This window comes from Ovis aries, chromosome 2 (genome assembly GCF_016772045.2).
Source record: "Ovis aries strain OAR_USU_Benz2616 breed Rambouillet chromosome 2, ARS-UI_Ramb_v3.0, whole genome shotgun sequence".
Taxonomy (NCBI): domain Eukaryota; kingdom Metazoa; phylum Chordata; class Mammalia; order Artiodactyla; family Bovidae; genus Ovis; species Ovis aries.
In genome coordinates this window covers 132481958-132500932 of record NC_056055.1, presented here as the reverse complement: position 1 = coordinate 132500932, position 18975 = coordinate 132481958, and the positions used below count along the sequence as shown (strand labels likewise).

Genomic DNA, 18975 nt, shown 5'->3' with positions numbered 1-18975 from the left:
TTTTTTTTAATAGGAAATACTTTATTCACTCAGTAAAACAAACATATTTTTGTACCAGTGTATATGTTCAACAATATTAGTAGGGATGTGCTACGCAGGTGACTGACTTATCTTTAGTGCTATTGAGAGATGGACTAAATATGTAAGAACATTCAAAATTAAATTAGAAAAGATTACCAGCTGAGGAAAAGGGGCACAAGCAACGGAAGCGTGGCCTCAGGCATTGTTTAGCGCTCAATGTGAAACGCCCCAGACACGTCACTCCTGCCGTCTATATGTTTCACTTATGGAACATATGAAATTTTGGCTTCTTATAGTCAGACTCAACCTTTGCATTTCCTGATACGTGTGAGGTTCGGGAGTTCTTGACAGCACGTGACAACTGTTTCCGAGACTGTTATTCCGAAGCAGACAGTGAAGCTTCACTGCAGTGGCACTGCCATGGATTTTAGGCTCCCAAATTAGGTTTTACTCTTTTGCTTTAATGAACCCCTTTTGAATATTGTTTTTCCAGCCCAAACGTTTTTCTTTATATGTAAATCTCCCCTTAATCTGTTAGATTTCTGTCCCACTTGGCAGGAGTTTGTCACACTATTAATGGAGAGGACACTGTATTTTATCTTTCTGTAATTCACTGAGTCAGCAGGAGGAATGGATTTTAAAATAATTCTACCACAAAGTAAATTGAGCAGATTCTGTTTAATGACCTAAGGTAAGTGGATCAAATATGATAATTTTGATACATGAAAAAAGCAACTGAATTCCTGTAGCATTCATATTAGATGGGGTTATTTCACTAACAAAATTTTAATGATTATTTCTAACCCAACCCATTGGGTATTTAAATATAAAATACCTGGAACTATGTGGACATTGCAGATTTCAGAAACAGAAAACATGCAATTTTAACTTCTTTTGACTCACTTTATAAATTCGAAATTAAACTGACTACCATTTATGGGATATCTATGCTATGAGATAATCTAAAGCTGTCCTTTATGGAATAAAACAATATATTAAAAAAAAATTATACTGATGACCATGTCTTTTATGATCATTAGAGACAGGCTCAGACATATCTGTGCTAAGGTTGTTTTTGTATCTACTCCATATATGTAACTTTTTATTTTGTCTTTAGGGAGGAGATGACCTCTTTATCCCTATCTTGTTTGAGAAGAGTGAATAAGACAATTACATGGAATAATTTTTTAAAGTTAAACACAGCTTGTTCCTTTTGTATAGGACTGAACTGAATAAAAGTCAGGGCTTTTATTTTACAGGTGGAAAATCCGAGACCTGAGGGTCCCAAGATAACAAGCCAGGCCAGGGGGAGCCCCATCCACTGTGCGCTGGGGCGGTGCCCTTTACAGTCTGCCAAGCTGTCCCTCCTGGCCGGGATTGCCAGCTATATTGTAGGTTGTGCATGTATTATCCACGTACTGACTAATAAAATGATAAATAGCCTGCCTGAGAAAAATACACCTCGTGGACAAAGTAGGATGAAGTCATTTCAACCATAAATGCCAAGAGAACCGAACATTTGATCAGTTGGAGGTTTTATAAGAAGGTTCACATTTAAATTCCTTCCTCCAATAGGAAATAAACATTAATAATAACAATTGGGAAATTTTCTCTTTTTCTGTTTTGGGAAAGCAGATTATATGGGTAACCACACATACCTCAAATTCTTCTAAAGGTATACATTACTTAGATTTAAAATACCCCAAACTCCCAAGTTCAACCTCTCACCTTCTGGGTTGTTGGCTCCTGGGAGCCTGCTACCCTCCTTTTCTACTGTTGCATGGTCCTGGAGGAACAGACCTGGGCATTAGTCAGCAGTTTCTGAATTTTGACCCACAATAGGAAAGATACCTTGAGACAGGAGAAATAGATGGAGGCAATTACAAACAGCCACTTGATTGATGGTTGACATTGTCAGGGCCCCACTGGATGGCAGATTGCAGTGGTGTTGAGCTCCCCTTGCCACCGGTGGATGTTGCTATTGGCAACCGTGCAGTGGAGCCAATAAAAAGGCAAGAAAATGAGAGGAAAACTCAACCTTAGTGGAAGCCGTAGGGTTTCTGCTATAAATTACATTCCCCTTAGCAATATGCAGCATCAACATTCAGGGTAGCCACAGCGCGTGTAGCTGCCTGCAGTCTCCATCGGACCCTGGGTCTAGTTTTATCATAAAGCACATGCTTTGAAATTTTGCTCTAGATACACTGGCATCCATCTTTCTGGGCTATTTACTTATCTGTCGTTGGGGAGGATGACAGATGTGGGTTCATCTCTGCCTCACACGGACTGATGTTCAATTCCCGCTTGTGATACGAACGTGATGTGACGCGACAGCTGGAAACACCTGCAGTGCTTCTAGCTACAGACACACACTAGGGTCTACCCCTGCTGCCACCCACCCTTTTTTCCTCACCTGAAGGAGGGAGACAGCCCAGCAGAAGCTATTTTCCTTTATAGCTGAGTGACTCGGGAAACTGGCTTAATAAAATCCATAAATCTGAACAACCTCCTCTTACCTGCTCTGCAGAGGCAATTTTCTCTGCACTTATTTTCTCCTTGAGTTTCTCCAGTCTTCCCCACAGAGACAGTGGTAGAGGGTAGCTGGGAACATTATTTTTTAGGGTTCCCACGCCTTCCTTCTCTCTTTTGTCAATCCCGTCCCTACTCAAGTATCTCTCTTTTCTAAGCAATTGATGACAGGACATACCTTCATTTTTTTTGATAGCAAGTGCCATTTTCCCTTGTTTGGATTAATGCTCACCCTCCCTTTGGCCATCTCTTACCACCTGCACTGGGCCCTGTATTTTCCTTGTTAGTCGTTTTCTTTTGGTTCCCCTCCTTTTCCTCCTCCTCGTCCCCCATTTGCCTGGTTAATGATTTTCTTTTCCTCCGTTTCTGCTCATGTAGTCCTTCTTCTTCCTCATGGTTACCTTGCTCTTCCCTTACTTCTGTCTTGGTTCCTTAATTTACTCATTCTTTAAACATTTCCCCGATGTCTACTATGTGCCAGGAAGACTATGTCCTTGGTGGAACTTGGCCCCTCTTTCTCTGAGTAAAGTTAATAACTGACACTGACCAGCAACAACAAGAACAGATGTGGTTTTAAATTTTAAATTTTTTTGGAACTGGGTTGGGCTTCAAGGTTCATCTGGCCCAAAGATTTTCAAATTCCTCAGAGGCTCCTTATGGGCCGCTAGGTATGTAATCAAAGAGGTGAGGCTTCATAGGGCTCCCCCAACCCAGCTTCAAACAGAGGACTTGGACTTTTAGATGTTTTAGGTCTTGGGGATTCTTTGTAAGATTTATTTGAACGAAGAGTTCTAAGGTTAAGTTATGTTTGAAAATAATTTCTTAGTGTAATCTCATTTGACAAATGAGGACAAAGGGAAAAGTTAAGTGATTTGTCTAAAGCCATCCAGTGAATAGTGCCAGAGCTAGGGTACAAGCCTAGCTTCTAGCCCAGCATTGTTTTGTTTTGTTTTTTTTTGGTTGCACCTCATGGCATGCAGGGTCTTTGTTCCTTTGTGGTGGAAGATTCTTAACTACTGGACCACCAGGAAAGCCCCACAGCGGGGACTTTGGATAGGGCGTACAGTGTCCTCAGTCTCTCAGCGTCCTAATCTCTGCATCTGTTTAATAGAGCTTATTCTTATCTATGGGCTTCCCAACTGGTGCTAGTAGTAAATAACCCGCCTGCCAGTGCAGGAGACATAAGAGACCCGAGTTCGATCCCTGGGTTGGGAAGATCCCCTAGAGGAGGGCATGACAACCATTCCACTACTCTTGCCTGGAGACTCCCATGGACAGAGGAGCCTGGCAGGCTACGGTCCATAGGGTTGCAAAGAGTCAGTTATGACTGAAGCAACTTAGCATGCATGCATTCTTACCTTTTATAAACCTGGATTTCTGTAGGATATTTGTTCACTGCCCAGACTGTTATTTCTTAATCTTTCAAGCATTATATTTTATCCTTAAGGAAAAATCCAAAACTGGGGAGCCCTCCATTTGGCTTTCAGTTGGCACTGGCAGTAACCTTAAACTTTGTGCTGAAACTCATCACTAGAACTCAAGGTTTATTAATTGTCAATGATTATTCTCCGTGGCTCTGCTGTGTCCTGTGAAATGTTTCACTGTTGGAAATAGTTTTGAATGTTCTTATGTCACTCATAGTAAATCCACCTATAGATTTTCTTTCATCCTGACTTTAATTAAAGTCTATCAATCCGTTCCTGCTAGGAGAAGCCTTGATCTACATTGAAGGTTGAATCTAAAAACTGAAAAAGGGGACCTTAGTCCCAATGCAGTGTTACGAATCTTGGGTAAACACCAATCAGACAAACACATTTGCTGTTTTCCTACCATGGACATTTTTAGGGGAAACTGGGAATAGCTGGTTTTTGTAAGGATAATATAGGTGTCTCTTTTAGGTAGGCAATTCTGAAGGCTCTGATCTATCGTTAAGAAGCTTTAGGATTAAAAATAAGATATCTCCACAGAATACAAATTGGGATTCTAAGGACAGTCTGGCACAAAAGGGAGCTTGGGAGAAGAAGCAAAGGCAGGCGTTGTTTGGCTTGTCACAAACAGAATAGCCATATGCAAAATGAAGCAGAGCTAATGACGCCTTCACTGTTCAGTGTTCCCTTAGCTCCGAGTGAGCAGGGCCAAACACCCTCAGGTCCTGGACCCACAGCTGCCCTCTGCCCAGGTTCTTCGTCTCAGCACAGAATCTTCTTGCTCATCAGGGAAAGGTGAGGGTCCTGGGGTGTGCTTGTTGCCCCCACTTCCTCCTCTGTCCTTTTTGCTGACACCACACTTCAAGGTGAAAGTCCAGGCATGCGTCTTAGCACATCCCTGAGGTTTTATGTCTGTTTGAGCTTAAAGGAACAAAAGAATGGTGTGCGGGACCGAAGCCAGCTCTCCAGGGCGCAGTCATCTTGCAGCAGCGGCTGGCCTGAAGGGTTAGTTTCTGTCATCCCTGGTCTCCATGACGTTGGCAGAGGGGGCGGAGGCAGCCGTGGAGACGAGCAGCCTTTTCCGGTGCAACTCTTCCCACTTACTTCTGTTGGTGGCCACGGAATCCAGCATTGGCTTCAGTTTCACATTGACCTTCACCAGTGCCTACAATAAAACACAAGCAGGTGGGGGAGAGATGAACCAATCGTGGCCATGATTTTCTAGCTTTCACTTGTGAGGAGAATGGAAATGGGCTGTAAGAAATGAAAATGATGATTATTTTGGTAAACATGAGCTATTTACAAGAAGCAAATACGCACTTAACATCACTGTGTTGTATTAATAGAACTTACAGAGAAAATGAGAAAATAAGACAGATGTCTGTGTACTGCTCCAGGGGGTGCCAGCCAATTTGATTATGATCCTGTTTTAAATTTACATCAAATAGGAAACAAAATATTCAGCTCACACATGTCTACCAATATGTGTATCTTTGCCTGCTAAGGAGGGCTCCAGATCTCAATAGACCAGGAACTGAAATTTTTACAAAAAGAAACCTACCATTTGCTCTACCATAGATGATTCTGGGTGGATTCACCTGAATGAGAAAGGCCAGGTAAAGTCCTGAAATGAGAGGAGCTCATTTTTTAAGGCATGGGATCAGGGAACTGTGCTCAGTGTACAGATCAGCTTGAGAGCATGCGTGGAAATAGACCCGAGAGAAAAGGGAGTGTGGAAGAGAGGGACAGATGGAGGCGTGGGGAAGAAATGAGGAAGAGAAAATGTAGGGTGTAGCCAGAGGCTGACCGACCCCAAGGCTAAGACAGGTCAGGATCCAGCCTCCTCACTTGCAGGAGACCCTTCTAAATATCTGTTTTGCACTTAATTTTGTATCATTAAAAAAAAAAAAAAAAAAAACGGTCCCCTATTCCCAAACAATACAAACGTCCAGCCTCACAAATCTTGGATCACCGCTCTACTGGGACACAGCAATGAATAAAGCAAGGATCATGGAGCTGTGAGGGCTTAGCCCCTGGAAATGCCTTGATCAGCGCTGTGTGGCCACAGATTATACCTCTAGTCCCATGGAGACACCCTGCAGGCGCGTCCCGTTCATCACCAGGGAGGCAAAATGTGACCATGTGACTAAACCGCCGCCACTGTGGGACACCTCCTGGAAAGCCTTCAAGCCTGACCAGTGGTTGGCAGGCGCCCCAGAGCGAAGTCCTCCAACAGGAAGAAGAGCTGTTTCTGTTGAGGATGGAATGGCCTGATGATGACTGCAGTGTGTTAGGAAGACCTGAAGCATTCCCTAAATACCATTCTACTCTGGGGAGTTTCAGAGATACAAGTGTGATGTGACTAGATGGAAGTTAAGTGGGGGCTGGAAGTCCAGAAATAACCAGGGAGACTGCTGAGCAGTGAGCACTCCACCCTGGCCTAGGTGAGCCCCTTCACATTCACTTCCCCCAAACAGAGCATATTATCGTGATATTTATCACACCAAGCAATGACGTCTAATTTGAAACTGGATGTATTCGTTATTCCATATGATAATAAATCACAGCAACATAATAATTCAGGCAGTGATCAAAATCCCCTTTACATCATGAGAAAAATGCAGGTGCCTGCTTTCTGCTCAGTGCAGCGATTTTATTTAGACAATAGTGTGAGAGGGGCCGACGAATGCCCTGGTTTTTAGTATAGTCTGGCACTAGCTCCTCTTCGCTCTGATCAAGCCTTTTAATTAAACCGACCACTATAATTCCTATGGAAATTAGTGTTTATGTTATTTTCCTGCTACAAAAGCATTTCTCTAAACTTTTTTTTTAATCCCAGGAGCACAAATTGGAATTTTTTTCTGCATGAAATGTAATTAAAAACTCATTTGATTACTATAGTTCTGGCTCTGTTTTACTTATTAAATTCCTGTAATCAGTTTTCTTTTATGAAGCTGCTGGGAAATGATCTCAAAAGCAACACATTTTTCTCTTCCTTGGCAGGTTCCCGAGCATTTACTAAATTACGTTCATAGCACCTGCCTATGATTCGAATTACTCCACCAATTTATTTCTAAAACTATTTAAATTTATTTGGCTTAGCCCCAAACAGATTGCTTTCTTTTATCTAGCTCTTTGTTCTCTGTCTTGCTTTCTTTGTGTTGAATATAAAGTTTTTTGAGGGGGTGGTACATATTTCTCAGTATTCCTTTTTCTCTTTATTTCATACTCTCCTTAAATACAGAATTGCCATATTGGAATACATTTTCTTCTAGTCAGGTGCTGGTTCTAGGCAAAGGGAGCAAGAACTTCATCTTAAAGAACAATTCTTACACTATGAATTTGTTACACATAAATGCAGTTAGCTGGGAGAATATGGAACTATTAGAATATTAGGAAGGCAAGGCATGACCCACAAATTTAAATTCCGAGGTTTACGGTGATTACGTGCAATGTACCATCAGCAAGAGAATTGCTCCTAGTATTTAGAAAGATACAGGTGTTCCTATAAACTTCTCATCAGCGAGTGATACCCGATAAATTCTGTGCAAATGCTACTGGTATCTGTCTTGTTTGACTAACTCTTCTCTTAGCGGAAGAGAAAAGGGACATGTCACCCTTCTGCTCACTCTCCATATACATGCAGAAGGATGCTAAGCATTATGTGCGTGGTGTCATCCCCTGTGGGATGTTGAGTCCCTTCTGTGACATCCCCTCAGTGTGACCTTTCAGTGTTTAGACATGTCCAGAGGCAGTAAACTCATGACCTCCCTGGGTGGGTGTGTCCAATTTCCTCTTCATCTTGATTTTAGAACGTTGTTCTTTCTACTGAGTTATGTATCCCTGTAACCAACCTAACAGTCCTAGTCCTCGGGGTGCTCTCCCTTTAAACCCAAATCTACTGAGCAAGGAGATCCAACCAGTCCATCCTAAAGGAAATCAGTCCTGAGTGTTCATTGGAAGGACTGATGCTGGAGCTGAAACTCCAGTACTTTGGCCACCTGATGCGAACTGCTGACTCATTGGAAAAGACCCTGATGCTGGGAAAGATTGAGGGCAGGAAGAGAAGGGGATGACAGAGGATGAGACGGTTGGATGGCATCACTGACTGAATGGACATGGGTTTGGGTGGACTCCAGGAGTTGGTGATAGACAGGGAGGCCTGGTGTGCTGCGGTTCATGGGGTCACAAAGAGTCGGACATGACTGAGCGACTGAACTGAACTGAAAGAACTGGGCAGTAAACCAGTGACTCCTGTGCACCTCCACGTGTAGGTTAGGGTTGATTTACCTCAAAACCCAACTTGGGCTACATATGAGCCCCCAACTGGGGGCTCCCACGCCCACTTCAGCTCCCCCACCCTGTCAGTGGCCTGTCACTGACAGGACCCTCTACACTCTGGGTACACAGCCCAAGGCATCTGGCCATCCGGGTGGCTGAGGGGCCTCATGTCTTTCCTGACTCCAGTCAGGCTCCACTCGTGAGCCCACTTGTGACCAGTACATACGTATTCCATATTTTATGAATAAATCATACATTCACTAGACATGTAGTCTAGTGAATACAAAGGGTCCGATATGTACAGTGTTAACTATCTCCCTTCACCCCCTGCCCCAGAGATTTAGTTTCTGTCCCTAGAGGCAACTGATGTTACCAGTTTCTTGGGCATCCTTCAAGAAACATTTTATGCCTATGTCAGTATAAGTATGTACATTATGTATATATATGACAAAAAGCGGAAGTGTTAGTCGCTCAGTCATGTCTAACTCTTTGTGACCCCATGGACTGTACTCCCCCAGGTTCCTCTGTCTATGGAATTCTCCAGGCAAGAATCCTGGAACGGGTAGCCATTCTGTTCTTCAGGGGATGTGTGCTTTCATTACTTTAAACATTCCTCAGTTTTATTGCAGAGAAGGCAACGGCACCCCAGGACGGAGGAGCCTGGTGAGTTGCAGTCCATGGGGCTGCTGAGTCGGACACAATTGAGCGACTTCACTTTCACTTTTCACTTTCATGCACTGGAGAAGGAAATGGCAACCCACTCCAGTGTTCTTGCCTGGAGAATCCCAGGGATGGGGGAGCCTGGTGGGCTGCCATCTATGGGGTTGTGCAGAGTCGGACACGACTGAAGCGACTTAGCAGCAGCAGCAGCAGCAACAGAAACAACGTGATCCTTTGAGGCTTGTCTTTAAGCTTCCCTTGGTGGGTCCAGAGCAAACTTTAGTCTAGGGCTAATTTGGCCCCACTACTAAGACAGTAATCTTCTGAGAACTGTGCCCAGAACATCATATATTTCAAGGTTTTTCTCTAAAATTCTGGGTGGCGGAAGCATGGACTGCTTCCCTGCCCGTGTGAACTCTGAGGATTACTCTGCTTGCTCCTTTTTGCTGGATCTTTCCAGCCTCCGTGGTTTCCTCATGGGCAGGGAGCGAACAGCACGAAGACTCGAGGGGCCACTGCAGATCTCTGGCGCTGTCTCACGCAGCCGTCCCTTCTCTGCCACTCTTCCCGGAACGCTCGCCTCCTCGGCCTCCCTCGACTCCTGATTCTGCCTCCTTATCTCAGTGAGACCCCTGACTCTGCCTGGATGCCCCTCCTTGTGCTGTGGCCTGGTCACTGCCCCCAGGGAGTAAGCTGGGACACCTGGCGGGCCCATTTCATGTGTTCCCCTTTCTCACAAATCTGTGCTATGTTGCTGTTGTCCACTGTCTGAAAACTCGTTTTATGTATTTTTCTGTTTGTTTTTGGTTCTTTGGTGTTTTATCTCCCCTATGACTAAGGTCCAGCAGTGGAAGTTGCTATCATTGGTTTTAAACAACTCTGTCTTGGGTCTCAGCCCATGGGCTCCAAGGGAGAGTGGAAACAAGGCCTATATCTCTGGATCTCTAGCTCTGGGAACAGCAGCCCTCCTCCACCCTGCCCACAAAGCAGTGGAAGGAAGACAGGGGAAGGTCAGGATGAGTAGGGTCAGGACGTTCTGACCTGCTACAAAATCCTGCTGTAAAAACAACCCCAGCATGACCCCCTTGGGAAATGAATACAGCATTCTGTCTTACTGCCATAATTCCTGAGACCGTGTTTATACCAGCAGGCAGAGTTTGGCCTTCTTTCCCTCTGCCACCAGGACCCACGTCTGCCATCATCTGGCCCGTGTGCGCTTCTCAGTCGACCACAGTCACTTCTTGGAGCTCAGCTGAAAGCAGATGCGCTACAGGGGAGGAAGCCAGCAGAAGCTGTGCTCTTAGAAGTCCCCACTCCTACATTCTTGCTGGAAAGGGGCAGAGAGGAACCCCACCAAATGACAGGCAGTTCAAAGACTTCCTTTGAACCTGAAAATGTCCAACTACATCATTAATACCTTTTAAAAAAAAACTTTGAGGCAATTATCTGAGCTGGCTGTTTATTTTTTTAAAGGCCAAAGAGAGAAGATGGTTTTTACTTCCTGTTGTTGACTCATATATTCCCAGGGTGTTGGCAATAAGAACTGTATTTCCTGATTTCCTCCATTCCCCACCCTACTCAAGAGAAATAATCAGAGACTAACAGATATGATGGCATGGTTGAGAAAAGAGAAATTAAAATATTTTAAAAATACCAATTTGGGGGGGTAAAGTTTAAAAATAGACTTGGAGCCCCTCTTAAATGTCTTGTTTGAGGCAATATCCTTGTAATGAAGATGTGATTACTTAACAACCATGATCATTTAACTTCCTCAATGAAAATGTCCAAAAGCCCACTTGGGGGTTGGCATTTTGAAATGGAAAGTCATTGGTGGCAAGACCAGCTAGTGTCATCTCTGCTCAACCCTTCAACAGGAGAAGCAAGAATGCATGCACGTGGTGGCAGGACCTGAAATTATTTAGAATTCTCAAGACTGGCCAGTCACATGCGTAAAGAGCATCTCCAAGAAACAAGAAGGCTTCGACTGAAGGTTTGTGACTTCAGAGAGAAGTGGCCAATTGTGCAGCGAATCCCAACTTTTCAATCTGTGAGCTGTTGAACTGCTAATCTTTCCTGGTTCTCAAAGGTAAGGATTAGTCCTGATTGCGTCTGCCATATTCCTGAGTTTCACATGCCATGTTGCAATGATGTAGTTGCTAAGAGTCCCATTTGGCTTGTCCTTCTCCTCCATCATGTTGTAAAGGCCAGATCGTGAATTGTCCTGAACTCAACTCATTGCCTTCCTGTGAACCCACCTCTGCTGTCAGGGTTACTCGCTCAGGGAACTAAGTATCACCATCTCCACCCAGCTGCCCAGCCCGGCAATCTACAGGTCATCATGACATCTTTGTTCTCCCCCGCATCCAAACCATCACCAAGTCCTCTCAGTCCTACTTCCAAAGTGTCCCCGTGTGTCAGGCTAGTGCCATTTCAATCACCCAAGCTCAGGCTACCCTCCCCTTCTCCACTGCCTTAACCGCCCCAGCTCCTACCTGGGTTCCCTGCTTCCCTTGAGTCCTGTCCAATGAACTCTCATTGCAGCTACCCTGGCCAATCAAAACCATACATCTGAGCTTGCTGCTCTCTACCCTGAACCTTTCAGTGGCTCCTATATGATATGAATGTGTTGCAAGACCCTACTAGAAAAGGAGAATTGTGGCATTAAAAGATAATGAAACCCAGAAATAAAACAGAAAAAGAACCATAAAGCTGAATGGAAAATTTGCATTGCAGTACAAAACCAAATTTTGAAACACTAAAATAATCCCGTTGAGTCTTCTAGAAAACCTGAAATGCACATTTTACCATTTTTCTGAGTAAAAAATAAGCTAACTTCCACATGGTGTGTTTGGCAAGAGAGTAGCCAAAGTGTTAGTTACTACATGTGAGACCAGATGGAGCTGGCTGTGGGGTCCAGATGGGAGGCAGCAAACAGATTCCTCCTAAACCTCACTCCTTCCCTCCCCAGTTCAATGGCCTCTGAAACTCAAGGTTGTGTAAAAATTAATTTGCATTAAATTGCTTAAGATAATGTATTAACTACCACAGGAGGCTTCCAGCAGATTTTAAAACTTGCTTCGAAAAACAAATAATCAAACAATAATGGTGAACACAGAAGTGAACCAAGACTTTCTTGGATAAATGTTTGTAGACATTCACGTTAAATATACTACCTTTAAAACAAACCTTTAGTGTGTAATTGGCTCAGGCTGGAAAATTAATAATAATCGTTTATATATTTCACACATGTACCTGCTCCAGGCACCATGTACTGCTGGGTTTTCCCCAGGCTAGAACACAATGGAGTTTAAAAGGTTTATGACTTCTTTCCCATTTGGGGAGGGAGTCATTTACTCCACCAGGGCTGTGGTATCTCTATCAGAGATTGCTAATTGCGTTTCCAGTAAGCATTTTAGCCTCCATTAAGTGCAGAAACGTTACTTTGCCGACTAAGGTCTGTCTAGTCAAGGCTATGGTTTTTCCTGTGGTCATGTATGGATGTGAGAGTTGGACTCACATGTGTGAAGAAGGCTGAATGCTGAAGAATTGATGCTTTTGAACTGTGGTGTTGGAGAAGACTCTTGAGAGTCCCTTGGACTGCAAGGAGATCCAACCAGTCCATTCTGAAGGAGATCAACCCTGGGATTTCTTTGGAAGGAATGATGCTAAAGCTGAAACTCCAGTACTTTAGCCACCTCATGAGAAGAGTTGACTCATTGGAAAAGACTCTGATGCTGGGAGGGATTGGGGGCAGGAGGAAAAGAGGACAACAGAGGATGAGATGGCTGGATGGCATCACTGACTCGATGGACGTGAGTCTGAGTGAACTCCGGGAGTTGGTGATGGACAGGGAGGCCTGGCGTGCTGCGATTCACGGGGTCGCAAAGAGTCAGACACGACTGAGCAAGTGAACTGAACTGAACTGAAGCTTAGGGACTTCCCTGGTTGGTCAGTGGTAAAGAATCTGCTGCCAATATAGGAGACTTGAGTTTGATCCCTGAGTCTGGTAGCTTCCTCGAAGAAGGAAAAGGCAACTCATTCCAGTAGTCCTGCTTGGAAAATCTCAGGGACAGAGGAACCTGGCAGCTACAGTCCATGGGGTCATAAAAGAGTCAGACATGACTTAGCGACTAAAAAGTAACAACAGCAAAGCTCAGGAATGGCCAGGGAGGAGCAAGAAGAATTTAGAAAAAAAGCTTCTGAGAAGACTCTTAAATGAGAGTATATTCATTTGGGAGGTGCATCCGTTTGTCTTTGGCCCTCTCTCCTTCTTGCTGCTGGAATATTAACATGATGGTTAGAGCTACAGTGACCATCTTGTGACTGTGAGGCAATCTTGAGTATGGCAGCCACGTCCTAAGGGAAGATAAACAGAGCCTGGGTCTCTGACTGTTATGGAACTGCCATATCACAGAAACCTAGAAGTGACTTATTTGCATTATTATTATCAGAGAGAAGAGTAAATTTCCATTTTGTTGAAGCTATTGTGATTTCAGATGGTGACTGCAGCCATGAAATTAAAAGATGCTCCTTGCAAGGAAAGCTATGACCAACCTAGACAGCATATTAAAAAGCAGAAACATTACTTTGCCCACAAAGGTCCGTCTAGTCAAAGCTATGGTTTTTCCAGTAGTCATGTATGGATGTGAGAGATGGACTATAAAGAAAGCTGAGCACTGAAGAATTGATGCTTTTGAACTGTGGTGTTGGAGAAGACTCTTGAGAGTCCCTTGGACTGCAAGGAGATACAACCAGTCCATTCTAAAGGAGATCAGTCCTGAATGTTCATTGGAAGGACTGATGCTGAAGCTGAAACTCCAATACTTTGGCCACCTGATGCGAAGAACTGACTCATTGGAAAAGACCCTGATGCTGGGAAAGATTGAGGGCAGGAGGAGAGGGGGACGGCAGAGGATGAGATGGTTGGATGGCATCACCGACTTAATGGACATGAGTTTAAGCAAGCTCTGGGAGTTGGAGATGGGCGGGAAGCCTGGCGTAATGCAGTCCATGGGGTCACAAAGAGTCAGACACGACTGAGTGACTGAACTGAACTGAATTGTGGTTGCAGATCTCTGTTACTAGCACCACATGCAATTCCTGATTGAGAGAATTGATGTCAGGATGTAGGTCTCTATTTTATGGCTACCTGTGTATGTATCAAAAGGTTCTAACCATCTTGATACTTGGACACATTGATCTTTGCATCGAGGAGTTGTGAGACAAGTTTCTTTGGCAGTGGGTTATAAGTGAACTGTAGTAGGCGGCAGAGGCTAGATACTGTCCCCTTACCCTCCCTCAAGAACAGTTCACTCATGTGCTCTGAGTGGGCACATCATTCAGGCCTGACCAACACCAGTGACTGACGTAGAGATGGGGATCAGATTGACCCAAGCTAAGGAAATCAAAGGTCTTGCAAGGTTTCCCCTGGAACTACTGGAAATGAGCTTTTCTGTTCCTTCTTCCTTTCGGCGTTATAACACCTAGAATGAACATGTGACCTTATTGCTGCCAGGATGTGTGAGGAAAGCTTGGCTGAGAATGAAGGCAAACATACCTAGCTAGAGGCAGAGAAATGGGGGCATCTGTCTTATGATGGCCTTTGAGTCCTCCGGATCTGTCCACATGCCCCCAGTGAGCTGTACCTCCAAGCTTCCCAGCTGCTTAAACCAGCAAATTCCCATTTCTGCTCAAACTCATCTGAGGGAGTTCCTGAGCTCCAAACACCGGGTCTTTGTTGTCCCGTATTGTTCTCTGTCACCTGCAGGAACTACTTGAGGTTGAAATCCCCTATGAGACTTTGAATTGGTGGCTGCCATAAGGGAGTCTCAGTTTTCCCAAAATAAAAAGTTGCTGCTGGGCTTCCCTGGAGGTTCAGGTGGTTAAGAATCCGCCTTGCAATGCAAGAGACACTGGTTCGATCCCTGGTTAGGGAAGATCCCATATGCTGCAGGCCAGCTAAGCCCGTAAGCCACAACTACTAAGCCTGCGCTCTGGAGTTGGTGAGTTGCAACTGCTGAGCCCACGTGTGGCAACTACTGAAGCCCGTGTGTCTAGAGTCCCTGCTGCACAACCAGAGAAACCACAGCAGTGAGAAGCCTGCACACGGCAACTAGAGAGTAGACACCACTCTCTGCAACCAGAAAAGGCCTGCACACAGCAATGAAGACCCAGCACAGCCAAAAATACATAAACATTTTTAAAAAGTTGCTGCTAATACTCAAGGGTCAGCCTTCTCCACCCAGGTTCATTAGAGTCAGGGGCAGCTAGCACTTATCTCCTGAACCACTAGAGTCTGCTAAATAGACTCTTTAAAAGGTTTTAAAGGCTGCTGAGTCTTAGTTTCCCATGCTATGGGGACTCAAGACACAAGCAGAGACTGCCAACTCCCCTAGTGGCAAGTCAGCAGAACTATGGGATTTCACCTTGCAAGGAAGGAGGGCTCAAAGGTCTGAGGTGACTTGGCATTCATTTAGCCTGGATTGTTCCTAATAATCAAGTGAACTCAGACAGGAAGTAGTTCAGTATTACTCCACGTTTATCACATCAGGTGAGAGTCTCTTTCCAGCTGAGAAAACTCTTTCTCTATATGTGATCTTAACTCGGCAGATTCCTTACAGCAGTAACAGCTGTAGGATCTATTCAGCAATAGCGGATTGTCTGGGTCTGATTTTTGCAAGTGCCAAAAATTACTGTCAGAGCTTTCTGTTTTGTTAGTGATATTTGAGAACTTAAAATCGAAATAATGTGAGAGAGTTACCCAGATAGGAATCGTAAGTAAAGACGATAAAGCCACAGAGGCGATACTTGGTTTGAGGAGGGCAAGCAAGTTCATTGGAATCCAGTGTAAGAATGAGGCAGATCTATACTTGGAATCCTAAGGGCACAGTCTAGCTCAGTTATAACACTGATGTTTGTAGCATCAATGTCTAATCTCCTGAAAGCTAATCACAGTACTAGTAATAACTTAGAATGAGATCATTTTCTTTCCAAGGTTTGAAGCAGATCAGTAGTGCCTGCAAAAGAGAAAATACTCTATTGCAATTTTCTCTCCCTCTTTTCTTTCTCTTTCCATTTTCTTCTTAATCTCTCAGAGGTTACTTGTTTCACTTTTATTTTATTTATATGCTCAAGGGATTCCTTTGTGGAAAATTGATATTTATAAATTACATTAACACTAGGAATTAATGAGGCAGGAATTTAGTCTCCTTGGATTAATAGCATTGTTATTTCCACAATATAGGGCAAGCATCTTAAACTCAAATGTCCACCCAGCCAGGTCAGTAAAGTTAATGAATGAAATAGGCTGGGAGATACAGCTGGGAGAGGTGGGGCCTGTGGCAAATGGAACACATTACACTTTTATAAACAGTGTTCAACTGAATGAAACGGGGCTGGGTCTGTTCTGAGGCCACCCACTTGCTCTCAGTGACAGACAGTAAAACACATTTTGCCAAAGTGAACTAATAACTTCTGAGTGCTGAGTGTGTCCCGTGTTCCGCTGCCATCCTAGGGCCCCTCCAGATGTGAGCTCATTAAACCTCGCAACAATGCAGAGATGGGTGATGTTGGCCCTGTTTTGACAGATAAGGAACCTGAGATTGGGGGAAATCGGCTTAAAAGGGTCAGCATTTCCGTGGGTAAGTGTACAGCAGAGCTGGAATGGCATGCAGGCTGAGGACAGAGCTTCTGGAGCCTCCCCTGAGGGATCTCCACTAGGGTGCTGGTGACGCCTTGTGTCTCACACGTGGCCGCAGCGTCTGGGCCGTGTGTCCTCAGCACTGTTTGGGGACAAAGTCACAGGAGGGAGGTGGCCTCACTAAGGAATGAGAAAGCACCACTTCCCAAGCATTAGGTGTAGACAGTGAGTCTTTTATCTGTGACTCGTCTACTCGAGCTTACCCTGGGAAAATAAAATGAGGGTTTTAAGTAGTAAATCACAGGCCAGCCTAAAGAGGCTCCTGCGCACAGGAGCAAGGAGAACCACTGCTTCTGTTATAATGAGCCCTCTAGGAGACTGTCCTAGGTTACCCTGTTGGTCGGGTTTTCAGAGCACATTGGTAGCTAATCAATCATGTTCATTGTGCAGGCAACATCTGGTCTTGGAAGGAATAAGCTGCTGACCCAGAAGCCATAGGCTTTGATGAATGAGGCCTCATGTAAGAGGTGGTTGGAACATGTAAGTAAAACACAGCCACATGGTAATAATCTACCTCTCCATTCACCAAAATATTTCCCAGTAAAACTATGCCACTTGAGATGCCATAGACACATATATCATTTATTGTTTTTGCAAATTTCAATGTGTAAAAAGAACCATTTAAAAATTTTAGTTTGTTGAGCTGCAAGCATTTGTTTCCTATGTACTTTTTGTATACTCCAGTGTTCTTGCCTTGAGAATCCCAGGGATGGGGGAGCCTGGTGGGCTGCCGTCTATGGAGTCGCACAGAGTCAGACACGACTGAAACGACTTAGCAGCAGCAGCAGCAGCACAAGCCTTGGGCTCAAGGTTCTCCAAACATAATGGCTAGGGTGCCTGTGTGGGAGAGGGTTGTTGTTGATCAGTTGCTCAGTGGTGTCCAGCTCTTTGTGACCCCATGGACTGCAGCACGCCAGGCTTCCCTGTCTTCCACTATCTCCTGGAGTTTGCTCAAATTTATGTCCATTGAGTCAGAGAGGGTTGCAAAAATGTGGAGTTCCTTGCCCTTAGTGTAAGTGGTGTTCTGAGTAAACTATCAAGGTACCTCCACGAATGGATTGTATAATACCCTATTAACACTTGCTCTTCTGTTTTTCACCTGATATTCGTACTAACGACCTGCTTGGTGAGTGCCAGGCAAATATCATGCTGCCTGAGCATCTCTTGTGAGTTTAAAGGTGGTCCTCATGTCAGCACCAACCAGGGCTCAGATCTGAGACAGGGAGGGCACCATCAAAGCCTCTGCATCCCACTGCCCTAGATCAATAGAGAATCAGAACCAAAGCATCCATGAGGGATGCTGTCTTCAGATCAACTTCCTTGGAGGCAAAACTCCTCCATTATTTTAGTGGTCTCTTTCCATATGGCAAGAGAAACTACTTTTTCTTAATTTTACAGCATAATAAATAAAGATTTGGGGGAGAACGAATAAGAAGACAAAGGATATTTTACACATTCCACTGGGTGTATCATTAGCTGGCATTTTGTCCATAGAAAGGGTCAGCTTTAAGATCTGAGGGAAGAGACGCTATTGCGGCTTCTTTATTATATTGCTGCTGCTGCTGCTGTGGAGTCGCTTCAGTCGTGTCTGACTCTGTGCGACCCCATAGATGGCAGCCCACCAGGCTCCCCCGTCCCTGGGATTCTCCAGGCAAGAACACCAGAGTGGGTTGCCATTTCCTTCTCCAATGCATGAAAGTGAAAAGTGAAAGTGAAGTCGCTCAGTTGTGTCTGACTCTTTAGCGACCCCATGGACTGCAGCCCACCAGGCTCTTCCGTCCATAGGATTTTCCAGGCAAGAGTGCTGGAGTGGAGTGCCATTGCCTTCTCTGTATTATATTGCTAACTCTCCCCAAAACTAAGATATGGGGAAAGTTTTAATGTGTGGGAACAGCAGGACGAATACTCTGAATATTTTTAAATTAAATTTTAAAGTTCAGTTTAAAGAAGAGAACATTAAAATATTATGAACAAAAACTTCCTAATAGGCACCATTTTTCATCTTCTCAATGTTGGGAAGTTTTGCATTCATTTAACCTTCAGCTGTTGATCATTTATCCCAATAAAGAGACAAACTAGATTTGTTTTTGAATTAAATTACAGAGCTTATATGGAAAAATAAGTAAGAATACTTAGAAACTATTGAAAGAGTAACGTGGAAGGTGAAACTAGGCTTATCATTAAAATATATTCTAGGGACTTCCTCAGTGACTCAGTGATGGACAATCTGTCTGCCAGTGCGAGAAACACGGGTTCGATCCCTGGTCCAGGAGGATCCCACATGCCAAAGAACAACTAAGCTGATAAGCTACAGCTATTGACTCTGTGCTCTAGAGCCTGGGAACTGCAACTACTGAG

General features: G+C 44.3%; 1 protein-coding gene across 3 annotated transcripts in view; it reads right to left on the bottom strand.

Moving 5' to 3' along the window:
• PDE11A (phosphodiesterase 11A) overlaps window positions 1-18975 on the bottom strand; it is a 462517-nt gene continuing 443542 nt past the window's right edge. For all 3 annotated transcript variants that reach the window (XM_042243674.2, XM_004004552.6, XM_060409727.1), the window contains exon 20: window positions 1-5142. In XM_042243674.2, the coding sequence (XP_042099608.1) occupies window positions 4984-5142 (159 nt within the window). In that variant the 3' untranslated portion in view covers window positions 1-4983. The remainder of the gene's footprint in view (window positions 5143-18975) is intronic.